At 31.5% G+C, this 19,563-nt stretch overlaps 1 protein-coding gene across 1 annotated transcript; it reads right to left on the reverse strand.

The window, feature by feature from the left end:
- Positions 1 to 15,282: 15,282 nt before the first annotated feature.
- On the reverse strand, positions 15,283 to 16,946 carry LOC8282049 (acyl-CoA--sterol O-acyltransferase 1). Its single transcript, XM_002527903.4, has one exon. It carries the CDS (start codon positions 16,462 to 16,464, stop codon positions 15,361 to 15,363), a length of 1,104 nt encoding a protein of 367 aa, XP_002527949.1. The 5' UTR covers positions 16,465 to 16,946; the 3' UTR covers positions 15,283 to 15,360.
- Positions 16,947 to 19,563: the final 2,617 nt, after the last annotated feature.

A 19,563-nucleotide genomic window follows, 5' to 3' on the forward strand; every position in this document is an offset into this window, starting at 1 on the left:
TCGAGTTGGAGGATGATAACACTTGTACCCTTTTTTATTTGTTGCATATCCAAGAAACTCACATCTTATTGCTCGAGGAGCAAGCTTATGGCGGTGATATTTATGAATATGTATAAATACTACACAGCCGAAGACACGAGGAGGTAAGTTTGATGTTGATGGAGCAACTACAGTATCATTAAGGACCTGAAAAGGTGTTTGAGAATCAAGAGTCCGTGAAGGACTTTGGTTAATTAAATATGCAATAGAAGAAAGAGCTTCTCCCCAATATGATAATGGCATTTTTGCGTGAAGCAATGAGGCATGAATAACTTTTAGTAAATGCTTATTCTTCCTTTCAACTGCCCCATTTTATTGGGATGTATAACACATGTACTTTGATTAACAATTCTGTTTTCTTCCAAATAATGCTTCAATTCAGAGTTATGGTATTCACCACCATTATTGTTGTGAAACACTTAAATATGTACATTATATTGAGTCTTAACATGTGTGTGAAATTTCTGAAATAATGCACTCACATCACTCTTAGATTTCATTAAGCACACCCAAGTCATCCTTGTACAATCATCGATAAAAGTAATAAATCAACGAGATCCCCCTAAAGTTAAAATTTTAGATGGACCCCAAACATCAGAATGAATAATTATAAAAGGTAAACGACTTCTATTAAAACTTGATGAAAAAGAGCTACGATGACTATTGGCAAGTACACAAACATCACAATGAAAAATAGAAACATCAATGTTGTTAAACAAGCCAAGAAATAATTTTTTTAGGTAGCCAAAAGAAGCATGCCCTAGTCGTCTATGTTGTAACCAGATTTTTGCTCTATTTTTTTCCTTCTTTGGACCATCCATTGTAAACACATGATGTAACTTGGAAGAAGTATTCGATTGCAAGTCCAACTAGTGCAAATTCCCTCGCCTAATACTGCAACCAATCGTTTGCTTCGTTTGAATATCCTTAAAACAACAGAAATTAGGCCAAAAAATAACAACACAAGACAAAACTGATGTTATTTGGGAAACAGTTAAAAGGTTATAATTTAATGATAGAACAATTAAAACTGAGTCTAAATTTAAAGAATTGGTGGCAGTAATAGATCCCTCTCCAATAACTAGAACCTCATTACTATTTGCTACAGAAACATATTTTTGTAAGGATGGTCTAAGTTTCTTAACCTGTCCATAATTAAAGGTCATATAATTTGAAGCACTAGAATCAATTATCCATGTACTATCACAAACAAATGTAGAAACATTAAACACCTTACCTTCCTTGCTTGTGGTTGCTAATAATGTTGAAGTTGATTCAATATTGTCCACACTTGTTTTGGTTTCAGTAACAACGAAAATCAGGGAATTCTTAGCTTTCCTTCTTTGTGATCCTTGATTCTGATCCCACCAATCTGGATAGCCTACAAGCTCAAAGCAACAATCTTTGATGTGGCCTAACTTATCACAATGAGTACATTTTTGTGTAGACTTTCCAATACCAATAGATGTCTTTGACTTGTTGCGAATTACCATAGTAGCAACATCAGAGTCTCCATAGTCTCCTTTTAATGTTACACGACGGTTCTCCTCTCATCGAATCAGGGTATAGCTTTCTTCTAGGCCTGAAGTAGACTCCTGACATAGGATTTCTCCGCGAACCTACTCAAAATGATCATCCAATCCAGCTAAAAATATATGCACCTGTAGTCGTTCAATAGATTTTTTGGTACGCAACCACATCATCAGGATCCTTCATGACCACTTTGTCTCTGTGATCCAATTCCTGAAAAATTGCAGTTAGTTCTCCATAATATTCAGAGAGAGATCTTCCATTCTGTTTGGATGCAAAAGCTTTCTAGTTTAAGGCGAAGAGCTGCAACTCATCATTGCCATCATAGAAAGCTTTTGATAAAGCAGTCTAGATTTCATGGGCAGTGGATAAAAGTGTAAATATCGCTTTATGATCTTTGGACTCATAGACATTAGCAGTCATCTCTTCACCTTTTGGTTTTCAACATACCACTTTTCATACACATCCTCTGATTTAGCAGGTGGTTTTGTTTTTCCCTGAATATAGGAAAGCTTTTCTCTTTCAACAATATGCATTTCTATTAGTTGGGACCCTATGTCAATAATTCGATTCTATAAGCGTAATTCCTATATTGAATGCTCCTTCAGATTGAATGATAATAGGTTTCGATCGAGAAGGTTCATCATCTTTACCATTCATGTTGTTTTAAGTGTTTCAAGGCTTTTTTTTATTGGGTCGGTTCTGATACCAACTTGAAAGAGATAACATAAGAATTAGGTTTTCATTATTGTATTCTAATATCAAAAAAGAGATACATCAGCCTTATATTTATACTCATACATAAGACTTTGATAGAAACTAAATAACAACCTCTTAATAGCTAGACTTTAAATTTAAAAGATAAATACTTATCATATCCTAACTGCCATAACAACTCTTCTAGAAACAAGAATCTCAACACAATCAACACATGTTTGCCTCAAAAAGTTACATTAGTCGACATACAATGAGATAAAGCTTTCCACAATAGATTATTGACATTTGGCGGGGCCTTCCTGTGCCAGAACTGTTTCCAGTTCATAACAGGCTGTTGAATTGGAGGATTTAGCCGAGCTAGTAGAAAACAGTAAACACTCTTAATCGTATAGTTTCCACTCTTATCAACAGTTCAATGCTATTTATCAAGACCTCCTCTAAGACTTAGTAGGATAGATCAAATAAGATCAGCACCCCTAGGATTAAACAGATCATAAATTGCATCAACATCCCACTTACACAGATATGGAAGCATCAAAGGGTTAACGGTAGCAACCACTAAACTTGAAATTTGAGGAGAAGAAATAAAACAATTAGTATCATCAAACAGCCTAGGATCCTTCCAGATTGATACTGACTTGCCATTTCCTATTCTCCAATAAGAACCAGATTTAACTAGAGCTTGAGCTGCTAATAAACTTTGCCAGACATAGGTTAGGTTAGAACTGATTTTAGCTTCTAGAAAATTAGAATTTAGAAAATAATTAGCACTAAAAATACGTGACACAAGAGAATTGGGGGCTGTTAAGAACCTCCATCCTTGTTTACCAAGGAGGGAAAAATTAAACTCATAAATACGTCTGAAACCAATCCCTCGCATCTTATGAATGCTCTAACGATCTCAACTTTGCCAATGAATGCCATTATAGAATAGGAGTATAACTCATCTATCAGTACATTAATAGAAAACAATCATAAAATTACATAAAAGCTTTAATCTCATATGTCAAAAAATAAGTACACATGTCAAAATAAAATTTTTATATGTCAAAAAAAGTTATGTCAAAAAAATTTAGATATCGGGAAATGTGTATATATATATATATATATATATATATATATATATATATATATATATATATATATATATATATAATTAACTCTCTATTTTAACTTGTCTTGAAATGCGTGTGTATTTCAATAATACTCTTTGATTTACTCCCTAGTTAACTTTTTATTAATATAGTAAAAAGAAATAAAATGAGTAAAGAATGAGAATGTGACTCTTAAAAAAAATAAAAAAAATAGAATATACTTAAGAGACATCTAAGAGTCATCTTTTCCCTCCTTAAATTCTTAAAAAGAGAATGTTGCTTCTAAGTCATTGTAGGAAAGGGAAATGGAATATAAAATCTCTTGAAAGCCTAATTTTGTATATAATGTGACAACTTGGTCCATAGAAATGGTCTGATGAGGGCAGAAAATGGGTGCCAGAGCAAAGATAGGATGCCTGGATAAGAAGCGACTTATAACAAATTTTTAGGATGACAACACTCTAAACTATAAGGGTATATGAATGAATTGAATTGTACATCAAAATAATGCAGAGAATGGTTGATAGCATATATGTAAAGAGTTGAAACTAATTACATGAGGTATCTGTTGGTTGTTTAAATGTGGAGTTGTAGGAACTCTAAAGTAAAACGTGCTATGTTTAAAAAAATATTAAAATGGGTGACCTCTTGGAAAGTTCTTAAATACGTTAGGAGACAAGACCTTGAAGTAAGAATGTGATTTTAAGAACTTGTTAGGGATGCTCTTAAAGCTCTTGAGCTAATAAAGCCCAAACTAACATTAGTTTATACTAAGTTGACAAGTGAAAATAGTAAAATAAAAATATGATTTAAGAGCTTGTTGAGATGCTCTTAAGACTCCTAAGCTAATAAAACCCAAACCACATCAGCATTAGTTTATACCGAAGTGGACAAGTGGACTCCATTTTCTTTTCTAATAAAGCGGTAATATATGTTTATATTCACATTTAACGTTACCTATATCATATTTTTACTCTTAATTTAAATTAAAAATTAAGATTATATTAAAAATAAAATTTAAATTTTATATAATGGATGGTTATTTATTAAATAATAAATATGTAACCATTAAATTTGAATTTAACCGTGAAGATTATACAAATTATATTATGTAAAATATAAGAGGATCTTTGTCCTAAATTTTTTTATCCAAGCGGCTTTAATTAGAAAATAGTAATTAATTGAAAATTTTAACACCTATAAGGAGGAAATTGAAGAATATAAAGAGGGTGATTAGAGTTTGCTTTAGTTTTGATTTAGAGATAAATCAAAAGTCTCAACCTATATATATATATATATATATGTAGACGGTACATTTATCACTAATGCCTCTTTGGGACCCCATTAGCTCAAGGGTCTGGTAGGGTTCTTTTTGAAAATAAGAAGAAGTTACAAATAGAAAAACAACATGAAGGATCAATATGGGCACTATCCTAAAGTTAAGGATCCAATTTGAGATATTAACCCTGTTTTTATGCCATAAAATGAGGAACTTTTACTGATACTTATTCAAGCCTTTTTGTGTCATTTATCTTGTCATTTTGCCCTAATATGGAAGTTTCCCTCCATTTCAATTGTCTACTTTAGCATTTCCTTTTGCAGCTCTTCAATTTCAAATATTTAGTTCATACATTAGTTTTCAAATGGCCATAAGAGGTGGTGTTGAATTTAATGTTTTGCTATTTTTCTCTCTAGTTTTAAATAGGTGATATAAAACAAACTCCTTTATTTTAGATTTTGTTTCTATTTAGTATTTTTTTTCCCTTTTAAAAGAGTTGAGTTTTGGCCCAACTATTTGTCCCCTTGTAGAGCAATAATTTATGCCTTGTTGAGGAATCATCCACAAAATAACAACTTAAAGAAGTTAAAAGGATCAAGACACTAACTCATTTTTGGTTTCAATCATTAATGGGAGGACCAAGGACGAACACTATAAATAATAATAAAAGATTATATATTACTATATAATATCTATTACTATATAATAACAAATATTCATTTGTGCTATGTCTTTCAACTTAACAATACATGTGAGACCATTTATAAAAAAAGCATTACAATTCAAATATTAACAAGTAGGCATAAAAATAAGAAGAAAGAAAGATAAAATCAGCCTAATTTGAAGGACAAAAAACGTATTGGCTCTCAAAAATATGGAAACCACAATTGAAGAAGTGTAAGTCCAATGAAGAATAAGGAAATAATTCATGGTCCCATTGGAGAAGTGTTTGTTTTTGCTTTATAACAACTTTGTGAGTAATATATTTAATCTAACACCTTTTCTATTAATTTTTTATACATTTTTTAATTTGAGGTTTAATTAATAAATATTTGTTAATATGGACAATTTTTTTCTCTATAATTAGATAATTTTTTTTAAAAAGAATTGTAAAAAATAAAATAGTACCATAAGCTGGTACTATAAATTATTATAAAGCTTTAGGAGAAATAGCGTTTCTCCGGTGCTTACAAATATTAATTTAAAGATAAATCTTAAAAATAGTTAGATCTTGAATTCGAGCCCTTTTTTTCTTACATTATGAAAAAATATACATATATTATTTTTCTAAGGCTTTCTTTCTTATCTTTAACTTAAGGTTGCCTGTCACTTTCCTAACAAGAACTTTTAAGCAGAGGTCCAAAGGAATACCTATTACACCAACCATTCTCTTCATTTGTTTTTTTGGACCCAAATGTGCCTAACCTTAGAGGCAACAAACCCACCCATCAATTCTTGAAAGGAAAATTGCAACTTCCTCTTGAATAAGCACATGGGTGGGAATTTTATTGATCTATAATTGATGATTGGCAATGAAAGAGTAATATCTTAAATATGATTATGGCTATAAATCACTATTTTATCTCAACTCAAACTCAATATTAAAAGCCATCACTATCTTTGATCATTATAGCACAGGACAACTGCTAACAAAAATAATCACCCAGAAGTTTCTTGATTGTTTTTGGCTTTTGGAAACGACAAGGTTCATCTTAATCATGCCACCATCAAGCAAATGCTAAGATCCAACTTTTCTTGGTAAATAATACCCATTAAATTGCATGCTTGACAAATTTTTTAGGGGGTCAAGTATGTTACTATATGAATCTAACCTCCAACCCGTTTGGTATTGAGATTAGAAAAGTATCTTTTAATTTTTTTGAATTTAAGAATTGCTTTTTGGAGAAAAATAAATAAAAATTGAAGTAATAATTAGAAAAATAGTTTTGGGTCACAAATGTTTCCTTTTTTAACTATGAAAAGCAGATCCTTGCATGAATTAATTTTTGTTTATTCATTTACTTGAATTAATTTTTGTTTATTCATTTTTTTGAGAGGAAAAATATATTCTATTTTTACCTTTTAGGTGAATGCAAGAAAATAAAAAAAAGTGTAACCTTAAAATAATTTAGAAAAAAATATAAAAAATTGCCATATATTTAGCACTTTTTTGCATTTAAGAGATTTTTTTTTTTGGATAAAGAAGTACCTTGTCATTTAATTGTTTTATATTTTTACTACCTTACAAACTAATATCTTTAAATTTTTATAATTTATTATCAGTATAATACTCATTTTTATTAAGTGATTTAGCATATAACTAACTATATTGAATTTATGTTAAGTAAAATTAATATATATTTTTATTTTATTAGGAATAAAATAAAGTAATTTTTAAAATAAAATTATAATATTCTTAGGAAATTTCTGATAGTTGATTTGGCGGTAAATCACCTATAAAATAATATTATTATTAAAAATAAATATTATACTAATATTTAATTATAGAAATTTAAAGATATTAATTTGTAAAGTAATAAAAAAATATAAGAAAACTAAATTACAATAAAAAAAATATAGTTTTCTAAGTGCAAAAGCGCATAGTCATGAGGTATGTTTTTTTGTATCCAATAATTTAAGCTAAACTATTAGTAATCAACTATTAGGAATAGGTACGACTAGCATCTACGAGCAACAACTTAGCGAAACATGCATTTATTAATATTAACACTAAATTAATTCTTATTCAATAGAGGATATTAGTTGTAACAAATGGAACGAACCAGACCGGAAACGGTGGTTCGGGACCCTACTTCTAGTCCTCTCGGGATTGAATCATGATTGTCCTCATCATAGTTGTTACAAGTTACATTTATATATTGAATCGTTCTGGTTTCTATTTCAGTTTCAGTTCGATTAATTTAAAACTAAAAGAATTAGAGGTTAATTGTTTACAAGAAAAAATTGAAGAAAAGAATTTGTATGAGAAGGACAATTCCTGTCAGTATCATGTATCAAATAGAAAACCAGGGAACTGCATCATGCTGTTGAAGAATTTTTCGCATCCTTAAGTTGATGGTTAACTCGAATTAACTACACTTCCATACAAAAAGTTTCATGTCGCGTTGCCCTTACCCTTTGAAACTTGTTGCTTCTGCTGTCAGGTAAAGTCATAAAATGGAGGGCAACTGATTGTATTTCTGGTTCGCTATGTTTCTTTGTTCTGCTAGTGATACACGGAAGGGGCACAACATTGTTTGCAGTTTTCTTCTTCACTGCACATTTTTCTGCATGCGGTTTCTGTAATACCACTTGTCCCAAGTGAACTTTCTTCATAATAAATGAGAATCATAGAGTCACACTTCTTGTAGTTTTCCTTTGTTATGTCTAGTGCAGTGTAAAGCTACAAAAGAAACTCATCTTAGGTTTCCAGGACTGTTGCTTGCAGATATGTAATCATACTGATTTTCCATCTTTTAACTACGCAAGCTTTTGGTCAAAAAGAAAAAGGCAACTTCTTCTGTAAGTGAATCCTTGCTCATCTGGTTCAGTCTGTGCCCAACTATGGAAGAAGAGCTAATGGAGTGTACGATTACAGTCTACCAAGCAACCTTTTGTTAGAAATATAACACCTTTGATGGACCTTTAGGTTTTGGCTTACTTTTATGAAGTTATGCTCTAAACTTTTGGTCAAAAGTTCATGGCACTTTATACGTTGCTCGTCTGGTTTGTGCTTGTCAAATCCATCAAAGCTTTGTATGTCACGGGCAAAAGAAAAAGCTTTAGAGAAAAAAACACAGGAACACAAAAGTCTTAAACTTTGGAGTGTCTGTTATTGTTTAAGTTTTCTATTTAGAAAAATAATAATAATAAAAATATGATTGTTTAGAAGTGTTTAATTTTCTTTTCAAACTTTTTAAAAAAACAGTTTAAGAAACATAAATAGCGTTTTAGAAAATTATAAATTGTGGTTTCAAACATTTTATTTTTATTTTATGTTTACAGGAAATATTCTTCTAAAAAATATTTTATATTTTTCAATAAGTTATTATTAGTCTGAGAAAAATCACTTCAAAACACATGTAAATAACTTTCATTTTGAGGGTGGAAAATTACTTTTCAACCCTTAAAATTAAAATAAATTAAAAATTATTAAAAATTATCTTTAATACAATCTCTTCTTTTGCCTCTCTCTTCAATAATCTTCTTGTTTATCAAACATATGAACTCAATTGTTTAAAATTCTTTTTCTTTTTTAGAAAAGTTTTGATTATTATTTGAATTATGTTTGAATTAGTTGAAAAGTGATTGTCTTCCCAAATAAAAAGATTTAAGATTGATAGAATACGAAGTAGGGATTTTAAGTAAAAAAATGGAGCCTGAACATGCGTAATGAGAAGAATCTTTTAGGAGTAAATAAAACAGTTTTTAGAAATAAAACAGAAATATAGTTTCTAGTTTTTCAAAAATAAAAAATAAAAAATAAAAAATAAAAAACGCATAACTATAACAAATAGACCCTTAAGCACATATTTTTTCCTTCTTTTCGAATTTTTTTTTTTTATAGAAATAGAAAATATCTTTTAGTTACAAATAAGTTTAATCGTATTTCAAGGTAATCACTTTGCAAATGAAAAATTAACATGCGATAAAAAAAACTAATAAGAAAAAATTAAACAAGAAAAATGTAATATGTTAATATTTTATTGACAAAACAACTAAACTATAACTAAAATAAAAATTGAATGAATGAAAAAAAAAAATTAAAATATTTAACCAATTAGTGCAACGTATTAATATGTTATAAAATGTAAGTTTTTTAATTTGCGAATCTATTCATGTGAGCATGTGTCTATTCTTGGTACATAGTAAATATTTGTTGAATACATTATATAAGAACTATTTCATCAAATCAGCTCAGGAGGTTAACAGGCAGATGAAAAAGGAATTTGAACATGCCAAAACTGCTAACCCTCCTCTCCCAAGAGTTTGGAAGTTCAATATAGATGATAAACTTTTTAGGGTTTGTTTTACATTAACGTTTGAAAAATGTTTTTTCAATTTTAATTTTATATTACTTCTTAAATCTTAAAAGTTACTTTTATAAGAAGTAAGTAAATTAATATTTTCTCTAAAAATATGTTTTAAAAAAGAAACTGATAAAAAAATTTAAAAATAATATATTAAAGAAATTGTAAATCTACTTTTTCAACATCCAATAACAATTTCAATACACCCTTAGAAAACGAAAGCAAAGCATTAAACATCTATTGCAGTGGTGTCATTAGCTCAGAGATGACTCAGGCAAGCTCATTGAGGATAGAAGCTACAGAAGGACACAAAAAGACAACACACTCATCCATTAGTCCTGTGGGAATCTTTAACACATAAGGAGTTTGGCCAAAATAAAAGGCAATTAATACGCCAGTTTTCTGAATCAGATTATAAGAACCTCATAGCTGTAGCGAAGGGATCAAAGGGAGCAGCTGGTGGGAGATTGAAGTAACCACAGAAGAAATTAAACAGGTCTCCTGTAATGAACCTGTTAGAGCATTAATGACAAGCAAAATGAGGAAGCTACATGTCGTTCACATTAAAGAATATATGGCAGATTTCTTTTATTGTTTTATCTTCATGACACAATTGTATTTAATGTTAGTTAATGGGCATGAGATCCCATGTTGATTCTCAACCCTTGTGGAAAATATTTCTTGTACTCATATAAATAGTTATGTCTTAACCATTATAATGCTGAGATTTGTCTCATCAAAATTTATGTCCTAAGCTGATATCCACACTTAGTATCAGAGCTTACAACTATAGCAAATCTGTGACGACACCCAAGTCCATTGATGCATCATCTTAAGCTATTGTAGGTGAAAAAGAGAAGGATGCTAGTAGCTCTTCAAAGGTCTCAACTAGAAAGGAAATGTCCACCTCATCCTTGTCTATTCAAAGAACCTAAAAATTCAAGGAACCTCTTAGGATTGTATAACTCAGTTAAACTTAATCATGTGAATTATCTACTCTAGAAAAACCTTGTCCTCCCTGTCATAAGAAGCAATAAAATGGAAGGTCATATAATAGGAGCTAGGAAATGTCCACCAGAATTTATTACTTCACTCAACAATGATGAAGAACTAGTTATTGATAAGCTTGAGTATGAGGACTGGACAATCCGTGATCAGACTTTACTAGGCTGGTTGTATAATTATATTGAACCAGATGTTGCCTCAGAGTTTGTGGGGTATGAGACTTCAAAAGATTGTGAGAAATCCGTTTGGAGTAAGATCAAAATCAAACGTTATGTTTTATAAGAGGCAATTTCATAAACTGTCTAAGGGGAGCATGAAGATGTCAGATTATTTGAAGGTTGCAAAGAGACTTGCTGAAAATCTTGCATTAGCAGGAAAACTAGTATTATTAGAGGATTTGGTTACACAAGTCTTGATAGGACTTGATTCTTTTGACTACAATCTTATGGTTTTTCAGATTTATGAAAAAGAATACATAAGTTGGGTTGATATATAAGCTAGATCATTAAACTATAAGAAGAGGCTGGAATATATTAATGCTAGAGTTGCATCAATCAACCTTGGACAAGTCACAATAAACTATGCTGGTACAAAGAACTTTAATAACCAGAATAACTCTAGTAAAGCAGAGGAGGTCACTAAGGAACACAAAATAGAAATCAAGGGAATTTTGAACAATAGAACACTGGTCAGTATAACAACTCTTATGGAGGAAGAGGTGGTAGGCCACTAAAAGGAGGAGGAGGCAGAAGTAATAACTCTAGACCAATGTGTCAAGTGTGTGGAAAAGTTGGGCACGCTGTTGTGAAGTGTTACTATAGGTTTGATAAAAGCTAGCAGGGAGATCCCTCCAATCAGAACAACTCTCCAAACTCTGCTTATGTTGCTGCTCCTGAAGTTGTGAGTGATCCAGCTTATTATATAGACAGTAGTGCTAGCACACATGTTACTGCCAATGCAAACAACATTGTTGAGAAATCAGAGTATTATGGTAATCAACTTCTTATAGTGGGTAATGGTGAAAAGCTCTCTATTGCTCATATTGGTGATTCTTTATTGCATACATTAAATAGTAAAATTTTGCTGCTAAAAGATATGCTTCATGTTCCTACAATTAAGAAAAACTTACTTAGTATATCTCAACTCACCACACAATAATATTTTTTGTTGAAATTGATGATTTTGTTTATGTTTTGAAGGAAAAAAGGCAACATGAATGGTGTTACTCACATGCTTCAAAACCACTTGAGCTCATACACACTGCCTTATGGGGACCATCTCTAATTATGATGTTTTTTATAATTTTAATTTTGTTAGTCTAGATATTTTTTATATTAGGCTAAAGTCTATAATGGTGTGTTTAAACCCAAGTAAGAACGCCTATGAACAAAAGGAACTTCAAGTCTAATATTCAATGCCACTATTGCATGAAACTTGAGCATATTAACGTATTTTGCTATGTTAGGAAGGCACATCTTCAATTAGAAAATTCTTCAATCATTAACCCTCAAGGACCCAAAATAGTTTGGGTACCTAAAAAGATAGATACTTTTATTTTTGTAGGTGTGCTTTAAGTCAAGTCTGAAAGAGGATGATTGTCACATATTAAGTTTTTAAAAATTAAAAGAACAAATGAGAGTTGTATTGAATTAAGGAGAAGTGTCTCTTACACTTTATGATATGTAGTTACCTTACTTATTTCCTTTTTTCTTAACTCAATTTATTTATCAAAATAAAAAAGAAGGAAATTATTAGCCTAGATGTTATCATATTAGGGTAAAATCTCTAATTTTTTATCTTGACTTTCAAATTGAATGTAGTACTAATGATTTATCAAGTGATGTCTCTCTGTAGAAAATTATATAACATTTCATTAAAGTCAGTCTTAGCAACTGCAAGATGAAGGCTTATCAATGGAGACAGACTAAGCTATAATCATGACTGCACCCATAGGAAGTGCAACCACCAAAAGCAACAATTTTAAGGCATTGGGTTATATAGTTTTATTGATAAAAATTGCAATTGTTATGCACAAAAATGCTCCGCGATTTTCATACTATCTCAGGACCGTTGCAAACCACCAATGGATATTTTTGAAGCACCTTATCATCATTTGACACGTCAGCTAGCCGTTGGAAAAACTGCAAGAATCACGACTACGATTTGCACTCTAACAATGCATTTAATGTACTGTATTAAAACAAAAAGAAGAGATATTTAACCACTATGTGAGTAAAGGCTCTTTGAGGTATCTAGGCTATATATACCACCTCAAATGGCCTTAAATGGTTGATTAACAACCTTTTTGAACATATATTTATTAAGTTTCAATTTTCCATTTTCTTGCAATTAATTTCTTGTAAATTTAATGTTTTTGGTTATTGTAAGAGCTTTAACTATTATTTTGAGTGTTAGTTTTAGTGAAAACACTTGGGCTGGATTTGAGAGTTAGTCTAGAATAAACTTATAAAAGTTGTGTGTTATCCAAAAAACATAAGTTGTAAGGTCTGATGTGAGCCAAAACACTAAGTTAGGAGTGAGCTTGAGAAAACTCTATTGTATTTATGAAAGCAAGTAGTGGAAACCCAATTGGAAATTGGAAAAAGGATGTAGGATTTGTTAACACCCAAACTACTATAAATCCTTGTTTAATTTCTTTCTTCCCTATCTATAATCTTTTCTTTAAAATTTTAATTTACCATTCTTTTTACTTCACCAATTCAACCTCTCCTTCTTGGTTCATCAAGGGCAAACATGTTTTATTGACGAATCTAGACCTTATCCTCCTAGATTTCGTGATACTCAACGCCTAATCCCAAACCCATAATATACTCAATGGCAACGTCACAATAGACTCGTCATGGGCTGGTTATATGCTTCTTTTACTTCTACTATGGCTTCTCAGATTATGGATTATAATACAACTTTTGATATCTTGAATACTTTGGAATGCACCAATGATGCTAACAATAGATCTTGCATAATAGAGCTAAGAACCAAACTTAAAACCTTAAGGAAGGAAAGTATGTCAACTGATGATTACATGTTTAAGAAAAAGTCCTTTGCGGAGAAGCTTCTCTATATAGGGAACCAATATCACATGATGACTAACTAATCTACATATTTCAAAAATTGGATCCTAAATACAACTCTCTGGTTGATTCGATTAGCATTAGAACCGATCAACTGAGCATTGAAGAAATTCATAGCCTCTTACTCAATCATAACCTTTGTCTCTTAAGACAAACAACTGTTGATAAAATCATACTCAACCTAAATATGCAGGCTAATCCAATTACTCAAGCTAACCTAGCCAAATTTCAATCTTCCAACCCATGAAAATACCCATTCCAATGACCTAACTACTCTTACACTAATTCTTTCGGACAAAAAAATTATTTTCAAAACAACAGATTCCCATAAAACCCTCAAAACTTTTCTCAACCTTGCTTCCCATAAACTAATTCGCCCAGCATTCATGGCTCGCCTCAAGGACCACCTCTCTCTCAAATAAATGATCACCAAGACCAGGACAAGTCTCAACCTCACAGAGGCCCTAATGTCAAATATGTGGAAAATTCGACCACATAACTTATGACGGTTATCATCGAATGATCTCATCTATCCCTCTTTTCAATCAAACACCAATTTTCCATCACCCAAAACTCCTATAGCTAATTGTGCAACTGCAATGCTAGCCATTCCTTCCGCAACTCAAGATAATGCCTGGTACTTAACTCTGGCGCTTCTAGCCACATGACACTTGATGCATCAACTCTCACCGACCTAACCACATGCCAAGGAAAAGAGTAGGTCATGGTTGGCAATGTTAAGCATATTTGTATCTCACATTGAAAATAGTATGTTGTGCACACACTAAGCCATTTGTGTTATAACATGTCCTTCACACACCTGAAAATTCAAAGAAACTTGTTATTGTCACCATACTCTGTTCTGATAACAATGCCTTTGTTGAATTCCATCCTACCTTCTCTTGATTAAGGAAAATACTTCGAGGAAAATTCTGCACAAGGGTCATCTTATTAATGGTCTCTATTAATCTCTGAGTCTCCGTCCTTCAACCAATTCAGCCTCTACAACTCACAATCCATGTCCATCTTTTCCTGTTAATTCACTGATTTTAATTCTGCTACATGAATGTTTGTATGACGGCTGCATGTTTGTACTTGTGTATCATGAAGCCAGTGAATAGTTGGATATATCATGAAAATACCTGTGCTACATGAATGCACTTGTTTTACATGGGTGCTTCTTCTCTAATGGGTATCTGTTAGAAAATTAATTTTCTTGGTTGTAATAAGATTGGAAAACTCTTGGGATTGGTTATCTAAAAAAACCCCTTTCTTCATCGAATAAAAACAATGTTTTTACACATCAGTATTACTCATCAATTAGCAATCAACAATTATTTTTGTATACAATATGATTTCTATATATCTATTTTAAGTTGAATGCAATACAGTAAGAATAGAAAATTTAATTTTAATTATGTGCTAACAAACAAATAAAATTTCAGGTTAAATTTGCTCCACTTTTTGTCCAAGCTTTTGAATCAAAATTTAGTATAAATACTAGTCTATACTCCAGGAAATCACAGACGTTAATTTAGTATAAACACTAATATAGTACAAGCAAATCACAACCATTAATGACCCCTCCAGAAGCCCGTTACAGTTTCACCCACATTCTTCAGAAATACAGCTAACACCGCGAGATCTTCAAACGCTCTAACATCAATCTGATGGCGTACAAACATTGGAAAAAACAGCCACAATCCGGTTGTTGTAACGAATCCAATGGTCAGGAATCTAGATACAAGTCTTGGCAGCTGCCACCTGCCGTTTAACCACATCTTTAAATTAATCTCAGCCGTTAAACACAATCCATTTAAGAGAAAGAACGCCGAGATATCTCCTGTGGGTCTCGCGCGCGCCAAGTAATAGAACAGCACCTCGTGCATTAACGCCGACACAAGAAACGTCAACCAAACGGCTAGGAGTCTACTTCGCTTCAGGCCAAGGGCTCGTGAGGAAAGGTTGCAGATGGGTTCGTACACTGTAAGGCGTAGGATATTAGTAACCATGAGGTTCCATCTTTTGCCCCAAAAATCTTGAAGTGACGTAGAGAGGTAAGGGTCATTGAACTGTGGCTCGAGCTCTATGCCTAGTATGATTCGAGCCAGGGCTGCAGTTATGGCTAGATTGAGCTCAAGAAACAAGTAGACATGGAGAACATAGATGACTAGAACGATACGAGGGTGAATATGGTCGCTGTAATCATATACTCGTACCATAAGTGCCACAAGGGTGGCCTTAACTGCATAGTCTAGAAAGCCATCTTTTAATATTTTAGGAGATGGGTCTTCTTTGATTTGGCCGTTTGGAGATGGGTTTGGTGAGTTCTTTGGATGTGATTTTGGAGACGGGTTTTTTTGGATCTTGATTGGTAAGCAAGAAACAGCAACAAAAACTGGAAGAGAAATTGATGGATCTGAAGATAAAGGGCCTTTACCAAAAGCAAAGAGAAGGAGCTTGAAATTAGCAAGCCAGGCAATGAAAAATGCAGTTAGTCCACAAAGTTGAGGAGAAAAAAGATTGAGAGGAAGAAACAGAAATAGGCAAACAACTGGAAGGATGAAAAGCAGTCTTTTGGTGCCTTGAGAGACAAGTTTTCCAATTGCATAACAATAACATAAAGTAACCAAGACTGTAATCCATACACAAATTAAGTTATATATTTCACCCTCCATTTCTTTCTTTCTTTCTATTTTTTTTCTTGATCTTAGATTCTGCTACCAACTGGAGTAATGAGAGAAGCAGGAATTGAGGATGTATGTACAGACAACCAATAAGAAAATATATAGAAAAGAGAAGAACAGTAGATATAAACAGTTCCTCTTGTATGTGACATGCAGAAGTTGGCAAGACGCAACAGAGAGGATATGGGTTTGAATTTTTATTTTTATTTTTAAGACTGGACATGGGAAGAATATGATATGGAAATAATATTTGATCTGAGCAGTCTATTTTTCTTTTGCTTTCTCTCTCCCTTTCAATGAAATGAATCTCTTGAAATGCAATGCAATTGAATGCCTCTACTTGAATGTAAAATGTTTACATCAATAGTTTCATCATCTCACAACAACAATGAAAGGTATGCATCAATCTTCATGCTCCTACTGATTCCATATGTTATTGTTGACCTAGTTAATAAAACTCCAAATCAGTCATTAATCTTGTCTACATAGTGTGATGTTTTCTATTCAAAATGTTTTGATAAAAATATCCTATGTGATGTTAAATACCTTCTTTCACACAAAATTGAGATGTACATTGAGCGATACAAATTCAAACTCTTTTCTATATTATATCACATGCATTAAAAATTAAATGCATATCTATCCGAATCTGATTATATTCTCTAAATTTGTCATGTTAGGATCAGTTACCTAAAAATATTAAAATAAGTTGTCATCCCTATGTATAATCACAAAGATAAAAGCATAATATAACATAAATAATAAAATTTGTCTAATATATTAATTTATTTATTAAATATTTATTTGATAACCATTACATTCACTCTTCCTTTAGTTGACTTATTCATGGTAAATGAGTAATTGAAGTTACTAGATATCTTAAACTAGAAAAATCTTAACATTTGGGAATAAAGTGGAGGAAATTTGAGGACAAGATTTCAGAATTTTTGCCCCATTCTGAGGAAAAGTGTGAATGCAAAATAGCTAAAAAAGAACAGAGGTAGAAAAGATGATTACTGATACGCAAGTTTTGTGTAAGCAAGTTGAAAATAGCTCATACATTTCTCACTCTTTGATTCCAAAAGTTGTATTGCTTGCTTGCATGTTAGGCAATGTTATGCGTGGCATCATTCAACAATTGTGAAATTGAGTGCTTGACTTGCCCTTGAGTTGTGGGCAACAGTGCTTCTCAATGTAGCTCGTTTACTAATATCGGTCTCTTGACCTTCTTCCAATTGGAATTTTGCAACAATAAATGAAAACAGCAGAAGAAAGGTGCTGGTGAACGTCTACTCTTTTGTAGAGCTTGATGCATTTCTGGTATGTGTAAACTCTTTATCCCTTTTCTTTTCTTGTCAAAGAAAAGGGAAGAGGGGGCGACAAGTTAAATTTTGCTGGGCGTGACTATATGTACTTTTTTCCGCTGTAGAATATTTATAGAGCCATAATTAGCTTGGACCGAGCATAAGTTCATTACCGTAGCAACAACTCGGAGCTAGGGACAGAGGCCTAATCAAAGTGCGGTCCTAGTCATTTCCTTCCTGAATTTGAACTCATGACCTTATGCCATTTGGCGAAAGCCATTCCTACCATGCTACCACTCTAGGTGGTGTGTAAAGTCTCTATCATGTGAGCATAAATTGATGGGTAAATAGCTATAATTTTTTTTTTAGAATCATTTTTTTAAATTATGATACTCATTAAGAATCAAATCAAATTTGTTGACGTGGTAGCCAAAATTCCACATCAGCTAGTCACTCAATTGCCACATTATAAAAGGTATGTATACTAACACCAATTAAATATATGGTAAAGTTTTGGTATTAATGTGGTTATTCACTCTTTTAAAAGTCTTTTATTATAGTGGAATTCATGGGTAAACATATCTCTTTAAAATTAAAATCTTTTAATGCAAAAAGAAATTAATTAATTAAATAAAAATACACGATTAATGTCATTGAGCAAAGTAAATAATGGATACATGTAAGAATATTGCTACTTTACAATTAATAACCACCCAAAAATGGGTAGTTTAGAATATAAGAGAAAATAACAAGTTTCTAACTCAACTTAAGTTGCAACTCATTAGGTTAGATTTGTTGTAATGGTTTAATATTTTGTAATGAGTTAGACATCTGGTAATTGATACCTATATCAATATTTGATTAATCCGTGTAACTGAGTTTTTTTTTTTCATTTTTTTTGATATTTTAGTAATTCAATTGATGCTGAGTTTTGAAAAAGTTAATTATTTTGGCAGTTTATGATAATAGATTTTTGTTGATATTTTATTGATTTATGTAATTAGACTTTTCTTAGCATTTTATTATTCAATTGTTGAAGGATTTTTTAAAAAATTGATTTTTTTTACCATAATGTTTTATTTTATTATCTTTATTTTTTATTATTTTAATTTTTTAAATTAAAATAATACTTTTATATAGTTATTTATAAAAATCTCTAAATATTTACAAGTGCCAGAAGTGATGGTAGTGGCGGCAGCTAGTGACTTGTGGTGGAGATGGTCGGTGAGTCTCGTGATGGTTGGTAGCCTTGTGAGAATACGAAAATTGATGGTGTATGTGGAGGAGATATGTAACAAAAATATTACAATTTTTGGTTTATATATTGACAGCAATGTAACATCTTTGAACCACTAAGATTATTTTTGTCTATATTTATTTAATATCAAAATTAAACCCAATTATTGAAAAAAAAAATTGGTTTTTAAGTGCTTTTTCCAACCCATAGTTTGAAATCATCAAAACTCAACTTTGATTTAAAATTAAATACTTTTCAAAACTATCTTTTCACCAAAATCAACCTTTCTTTTTTACTTTCCAACGGTAATGTCAAATCCTAGATTATTTTTTGCTATTGCTATAATATTGGAGAATCTCTTATGAAAAGATTAATTTCTCAAATTTATCAATAAAATTAAATTTTACTATAAGAAATAAAAATAGTAACAACGGTTTTCAGTGATAGACAAATTCTGTATCAGGGCAACCTTCAATTTTAATACTTAAAGCTGCAAGTTGAAGGGAAAGGTGTCGATGCACAAGGTTATCACAAGGACCGGCACATAAA

The sequence above is a fragment of the Ricinus communis genome, chromosome 6, assembly GCF_019578655.1.
Source record: "Ricinus communis isolate WT05 ecotype wild-type chromosome 6, ASM1957865v1, whole genome shotgun sequence".
Lineage (NCBI taxonomy): Eukaryota > Viridiplantae > Streptophyta > Magnoliopsida > Malpighiales > Euphorbiaceae > Ricinus > Ricinus communis.